Here is a 7,862-nt window from a genome sequence, read left to right as displayed (position 1 = left end):
TATTATGCACACAGGAGTTCTTGATATGTCAACGTGGACTTCAGGTATACTTATGTATACATATATGTACATATGTATGAAGAATATTGCTATTTTAACGTGTACTCGAATAAAACTGTACTGTTTAATAACTAAGTACTAAAATCTTGTGTAAATGTTACTCCGTTTTTTGTTGTTGTCACATATTGTTTCGTACATTTCTCAAGAGCTGTTACCTGCTGCGGGGTGACAATTAATAATGGCAAATCTTCTAATTGTTTTCATTCGTTTCTACTCAGTGCCGCATGTGGCTCCCTTCTCACCTGTTCTGTGTGCGTATGTATGTCCATGCATGTAATATTAAATGTGACTTTGCTTTAATGGATTTGTAGCTGCTGAGGAACCCCATTGTTCAGCGAAATCCGTTACATTTCATTACAGTTATGCTCTTATAACACAAAAGCCTGAGGAACAAAAGAGTCTTTTATTACAGAACTGATGTCGGTAGACTTGCGAAAAAAGGTATATTAGATCTTTCAGATGATACTTTTTGATGCCATTAAAATAACCAGAGACCTAATATTATGTACGAAGATCCTTTGCAGTAAAAAAATAGTTTGAAAACTATAGCCAAAAATAAAATTAAATCATCTTTGACAAATAACTTTCTTCAATATTAAGTAAAGGCTTTGTTTTTCATTGTTTCTTTTGCACTTTATTCGCTCGTTGACTATTCACCAAACCATACATTTCTTTAACGGGTTCATTTCCGATCCTAATCTACACTTATACACCTCACTGAATTCCGGCATATTTTGAAGCGTTCCTATGACTCGAAACTCTTCGTAAGCATGCACGTCGGTCTTCATGCGTCGCATCTTGGAGGCGTCATCTCTGCCGGTGCACCAGGTTTGGGCGAATTTCAAAAAGTATAACTGTTTGTTGGTCAAATTCACACCGGGTATGGGCTTCTTGTCCCCATCCAGTTTACCGTAACTATTTCGGTAGGCGTGGTACGAGATGCGCGTGCCCACGTTGTCTGCAATGTTGTCACCGGACGTGAGCGTGCCATTTGTTAGCACACCGTGGAATATATACTTATTGTACTGAGACTCCAAGCAGCGATAGCGCTCCTTGAAATTGCGCAAGGATGCTTCGCTCCACCAGTTGAGTTTCTTGCCATCGTAATCGTATTGATAGCAATAGGAATCGAAGCCGTGCGCCATCTCATGACCAATTATATTGCCAATGCCGCTAAATTTGATAGATGGTGGGTATTTCAGGTGATAGAATGGCGCCTGAGAAATGCCAATGCCTATGAAGACCAAATTTAAAAAGTCCGCATAGTAGGCATTCACATCGCGCGTTGACATAAGGGGCGGTATTATCGCCTTATTCACCGAACGCATACGTACCCTGGCACGATTCTTCTCGACCGCTTGTAAATTCATATACCAGTTGTCGCCAATCTTCACATCTTCATACACATGGTTGATGACGTCACGGTGCCGCATTTCGTCAGAGTAGCCGACAGTGATGTCCATGGCACGTAGCTTCGTCTTCGCATTCGAGCGCGTTTCGTCGTCCAACCACGTGTACTTGCCCAGCAGATCGTAGAAGGTTTCTTTAATGTGTTTCGCTAGTAGTAAAATATCTTCCCGCCGTTCGGCATCGTAAACATTATCAATAAACCAAGGAAGCAGTGCATAATTGAAGTATATACTCGTATGCTCCCGACAACTACTCTCCATTGACTTATCACTCGTTTCGTACTTCCATAAATAATAAAATTTGGCTATTGTGCGCCACTTCAGATAGCTCCTCAGAGTTTCGAAGTCGGATTTTTGCAAAAAATTTACAAGGGGATCTACATCAGCGATGGTGTTTTGTATAATCCAGTCATTTTTAGCGCTTCCATTGAATGCTACTTCGAAGTAACGTGTCCAGTTCAACAAGTTGTCCTTGTACTTCAATTTGAATTCGCCTAAAGTGAGTTCCTCGCTTTCGTTTCGTCTGTTCGAATGCATTGTAAGATTCTTTTCAAAATCGATAACAAGCTTAAATTCTTCGTTGAATTGCCGAAGTTCTTCTTCATTCTCAATTTTAAAATCTCTTGTCATATTCTTAATGTCGATGACATCTGAGTTGCCCAGAACCTTACCCGAGGTACTTAGCAGAATGTCGAACTTGCGACTCTCTGTATCATAGTGTATTTTAAGAGGAAGCAAAGGATACACGCCATAGTGCGACAAGAAGTTTATATTGATCCAATCAAATGTTTCATTTGATTCTCGCTTTTCATTTAAATTGAATGCGAATTCGTCCATCTCCAAAAGCAGCTTATAGCCATCAGACATATCCTCGCTCATGCGCATGCAGGATGCGAAAAACGCCTTCGCCTTAGACTCCGCATTATCCAGTTTCATTTCCTTCTCGGTGGCATTTTTTAAGAACTGAGTGAGCATTTCATTAACGGCAAACTGCATGCCGTTCAAAAATGTGTTATTCCGCGAACGCGCCGGTACCATTTCGGTCTGTTTCCAATTGCCACAAGCGTATTCGTAAAAATCTTCACATGGATCCACGCTCTGGTTCATGGTGGCCAACGTGAGCCTGCCGAACTCTTCCAAAACCGCGTACTCGTCAATTTGTGTGGGCAAACGAAAGAGCGCACTGCCCGTGCTATTTAGTTTTGACTGTGTGTGACCTGGCCGTTCCGTTGGAATGCTCATCGCTTGCGCTACACGCTCAGGCCAGGGCCATGGCCAATCGACGATTAGTGTAATGATCAGCAACGCTAATAGACCATGACATGGTGATGACATTTCTAAGCTTAATGCCGCTTTGAATAATTTCTGCTTAGCAATGCTCTGTTCTGTTCTATGTGAATTCACACAGTGCTCACTCGCAACTATGACGCTTCTGTACACCACGAAAGCTTATGTACTTCTAAGCCACCACTCCAGCTTGCGTTTTTGGTTTATATGGATTTTCGCCCAACTGATTTCTATCGGCTCATCGGCTAAAATCATTGTTGTTGGCAGGTCGGTTGGCCCAAATTCGAATAGAAATAGAATTTATGAAAGTAAGCAAGCGCACGCTCATATATTTGACTATGCTATGCTATATGTTATGTCGGCTTGACTATTCTACCTGAAAATATACAGGTGTCAATGTGCTCGTATCTGTTCGTATGTGTGAGACGAGTTTGCAATTAAACTTTTAATGCGCGGCCCACCACAAAATGCTCATTATGGCCTATTTTTCATAAACTAATATCTATATGATTTTTTGTATGTATCTAGTGTGTGAGATTGAGGAGACCTCATTTATTATTTTGAGACATCAGAATCAGCTCACCACAGGTTTGGTTCTTCCCAAATCACTTTTACACTAGGGTCGCACGCGGCATTGAATTTCGCCTCACTTGCGGCTTAAACTCTCTTTCAAAACTCTGCAAACGCAAGGCCGAAATGTGTTCTAATGATACTAAAATTTGCAAGTCTTATCTGAGATGTCATTTCCAAATTGTGTGTAGGTATTAAACTAGTTAAAATTGGTACTTAATCGCTATAAGCGATTTACAGGGGCCGACGAGCTTTTTTACATTATGTTTTGCGAGAGTATTTAATTTAGAGAAACTACGAATTAGCATATTGACAGAGATTATGAGGTTCTATCAGTTGTCACGTGTGCTTCGCCCTCATTCCTCACACATCCTTGCAATTTGTGGTAATATTTCAAATAAAAGTATAACCAATATTTTGCTACAAGGGAGACTCAGACTAGGCCTTTCATCAGAACTTTTTATCGATTAAAGGATTTTTCTGATAGGTCTGACTAGGTAGAAATTCAAGTAAGATGTGTTTTTTTAGATCTATCTTCTATTAGTGGGACGCTTGCGGATATTATAGGACAGAATGCCATATCTTACTCAGGAACTAACTATGCATGTCGTACTAAATTAAATCTTTACAGAAAGTCTAATGGATTCATCTACCAAGTTCAATCATATCATAAATACCGTTAGCTTTTTAATAATACTCGTAGGAAGGTAACCACTATTATGCCAAAACTTATAATTTTAAAGTTGTCTTGTTGAAGATACGAACCCACAACACCGGGTAGCGTGCTTATACACCGCAGCTCCCAAAAAGCAAGATTTTTTACGCTTTGCGATCAGTGGCAACACGACGTTCATTACATGTATGTACATATGTACGATTGGTGTTTTGAAAGTGACGTGCGACTATAAAATGCTTTCATTGCAAGCTTTACTCATTTCTTCTTGCTAATTTCAGCTCATAAAAGCACAGCGTTACTAATATTGAGGTGACAGCGTCTTTCCGCACAAACTTACATAAATACATACATTTTATGCTCGTTTGATTGATGCCACTCCAGTAATAAATACAAAACTCACCAAAATACACACACACATATATACACATATGCGGCTATGCCGCTAAGATTTCGACATGCAAATGACTTGTTAAGGGAGTGTTCTTGCTAACCCAGACATCTTCGGCTCTTACCGCCATCTCATCGGTGTTGGGTCAAAGAGCCATTTGGCAATTAACCTAAATTGCGCCGCCGTTTGTATGTTTGTGTGCATTAATTCACTTTCCTTTGCGTACACACCAGCTCTACAAATAGTTTCGCATTTGCGCATGCGTGACTTTCTGCACCATCAACTGACCCATTTTGAGATATTCAAATATCTTACTGTAATTCGATCTGTCATCTGCGTAAATAACCAGAAATGCTGAGTAAATGCCTTCATAATTCATTTGCCGAAGAGGAATCCGCTGCTGCGCTAAATTTGAAAAGAATCAGCACACAATTTTAAATTTTAAATCTTAAAACGCGAGCCTTGAGTTATTCAAGAAACGCGCCGAAAATTGCAATCTTGCTTCGAGTCTTTGGATGTGCCAGCACATGCTCTAATGTTCACAAACAATTTTTATATTTAATTGAAATGACTACTGCTCAATAAAAAGTATGTAATTACTTCATAATGTGAATAAAAAATATTTTTTTCTTAAGAAAAATGATGAAAATGAAGAGAGGGTCAATGAATGTATGAATGTCTCGAAGTTTTAAGCCGTTAGCAGCTGCATTCGAACAATGGCAACCCTGTCATTCGCTGACGCGTCTGCGGTGTGGTGTTGGAGCTATGCAGGCTACTGACGATCAAATAACGCTACACCATAGCTACATGTATATATAAGTCTATATGAATATATTCGTATGATACACATATCCTATGGCGGGTATTCAGCTGTAAAGTCGGAATTGCATCGTGGCGCAAACTGAGCCAATAGACGCAAGCGATTGCAATTGTTGAAACTTAAATTAAATCCTTTTTCAGGCTCAATTTGTTTCATCCACAAGAAATCTATTTGGTCTCGCAAAATCCCGTCACACCATTCCACACATCGTCCAAGTAAAACACACACACACTGCTATGTAGGTATGTGTGAGTTTGAATAGAGAAATCCGTTGCACCGCATACGTGAATTAAAAAATCCTATTCCTCAAATTTACTCTTAAAAAACGATACACCTTTCTGAAACCGCCAATGCGGGCATATCCTTTTACTTTTACGCGCACTTTCCCTTTGTTGCGAACGACAAAGAGGCGAAAAGAGCCTTAACGCAAGCTGTACCAACCAAATGAAAAGGGAAGAATGTAACGAATGATGCCAAAGTAAGACATTTGAATTTGCTCGTCGAAGCGTTCGTTTGCCTTATATACTTTTATTGACGGCCGACTTTTTTGTTACTTTTTGATTAAGATTTACTCATACCAGCTTCAAATGATTGACATATACGCAAACAAGTATATAGAGTAGGATTTCCTCTAAAAAACGTAACGGCTTCATAAGTGTGGAATTATGGTTGTCATTTTCGCTACAGATTCAAATATATTTGATGAAAACGTGTATAAAATTATGAATAAAGGAATATTTTCACGGCGTCAAAATAGATATGTTTTGAAGTAATTTTAATTGCTTTTGCCTAACTATTTGATAAAGTATTGATAAAGCTGAGTTTTGCTGTCTTAAATTCCCAAGGCGAAGTTTGAAGAATGACTGAGCAAAGAGCAGAGAAGTTGTGGGGCTTTGCTGAAGAAGCTGAAGAACTCTATGTGCAGTAGGGCATTATTAAGAATAATACAGAATTTTTGAAAAATTACAATAAGACTTAGTTTTAAATAAAATATTTCGGCAACTTGACCACATTCGGCAGCAAGCTGCACTGTGGTGGCTATCGTTCGTTCGAATGTAGTTTCTAAAAGAAAGTTGTATGTGGAATAGTTCCTGCTATATACTCATGGAGGTATTTATGTACCATATATGTTTGTTAAATGCATGATTTCAGACAAAGGTGTTGCGATGCGCAATTACCGTGCAACTGAAACGCGCGGCTCATCTCGAACATCTCGAATTGCTATCGAATTGCCATCGAATTTTCATTTCATAGCATTGTTTGCCTCTACGAGAATTCCTGCACATGAAAAATTGCTTAGCACGCGTGACATGCTCACATATGGAGGACGTTGTGCCTGTGTATGTTTGTGCGTTATGTCAACGCTTGCGTCTAATGTCAATCCCTTCGTCACAGAAGCACCTTTGCTTTTGCTTGATCTCATTTGCTGGCAAAAGCATCTGCCGCCGCTTCCTTTCCCTTTTACCACTATTACAATAACAATAGGGTCGCATCTTAACAACATTGCCACGCGTCTACGTTTGGCTTCCTGTGCGGCGACACTGCTCTCGCGCACTCCACACACATGCATGAGGCAAGCAAGTACTTGCGGACCTACCACTCCGCGCTGTTTTTTATGCTTCGCAACCCTTTCACTTTTTACAAATTGCTCGAACATCTCTTTCTCTCTGCTGCCTTCTTCTACCGTCTTCTGTCTTCCGTCTGCCGCTTGTCGCCTGGCCTGTGCCATATGGCTTGTGGCTTATGTCTTCCCTGTGAAGGAGTTAAACGTTTTCTTATTTGAGCGTTCAATTTTCACACGCGTGTCAGACGCCTGTTCATATCCGATTGCGCCGCAGCTCCAGCTCCGGCTTCGGCGAATTGCCACCTTTAAAGGGGTGCCAGCACTCAACGAAGGGTGTTAATGTTTCCTAATACTTCCGTAATGTTATGCTTAATCATATAATCATATAATGCGCCGATTGATATGAGTTGTTGGAATATTTGAGCACGTTTTTCATGCATTTACATGTGAGGACCCAGAGACTTCTGGACACACATTTGTAAGGCATATAATATTTATTTAAGTATTTAAGGGGTGCTGCACTTTGAGAAGTGATTTATCATTAGTCGTTAAATTAACCTAATGTGATTATGAAATATGTATATTATGCGGCGGAACGATATTTCATAAGCGTGGATTGCCAATGGCAAGTTCATATCTGGATGATGGCCATAGGATTACACACCAAACTTCTTTCCATTTAGCTAAAAGTTAAAATTTTGCAGAGAAATGTAAAAAAGTATCTTGTGATCAGGGATCACAAATATTTCCCTCATATTTAGTGAAATCAGTGTTTTTAAGAATTTTAATTAACTGTGCAGGGTTTGTCCGGAAAGAAATAGGACTGAGTCGATTTCAAAAATGTATTGAACCAATATTTACAACTCTTTAAAAACTTTCAAAATAGGCTCCTTTCGGCATTTTCCGGAACAGCCTAGAGAGCCGAGATGCATGCTGCTTGGCTCTGTCTTCTCAAAAAGCTTGGCTTTCATCGGCCGTTTCAGGCAAGGAAACAAAAACAGTCTAGGGGGCAGGGCACATCTGGGCAGTAGGGCGGCTGCGGAAGTGTTGGGATGCCGGCCTTGGTTAGGTAGCTGTTTACAAGAAAG

General features: G+C 40.0%; 1 protein-coding gene across 1 annotated transcript; it reads right to left on the bottom strand.

The window, feature by feature from the left end:
- Nucleotides 1-305: 305 nt before the first annotated feature.
- On the bottom strand, nucleotides 306-3,477 carry LOC105229272 (endothelin-converting enzyme 1). Its single transcript, XM_011209441.2, has one exon. It carries the CDS (start codon nucleotides 2,802-2,804, stop codon nucleotides 714-716), a length of 2,091 nt encoding a protein of 696 aa, XP_011207743.2. The 5' UTR covers nucleotides 2,805-3,477; the 3' UTR covers nucleotides 306-713.
- Nucleotides 3,478-7,862: the final 4,385 nt, after the last annotated feature.

This window comes from Bactrocera dorsalis, unplaced genomic scaffold, assembly GCF_023373825.1.
Source record: "Bactrocera dorsalis isolate Fly_Bdor unplaced genomic scaffold, ASM2337382v1 BdCtg073, whole genome shotgun sequence".
NCBI classification, from domain to species: Eukaryota; Metazoa; Arthropoda; class Insecta; order Diptera; family Tephritidae; genus Bactrocera; species Bactrocera dorsalis.
Note: the sequence above shows the minus strand (reverse complement) of the source record. Positions and strands in the feature narration are given on the sequence as shown.

What these genes read in the sequence shown, in the direction of transcription:
- LOC105229272 (XM_011209441.2), bottom strand. Translation starts at nt 2,804, where the DNA reads ATGTCATCACCATGTCATGGTCTATTAGCGTTGCTGATCATTACACTA.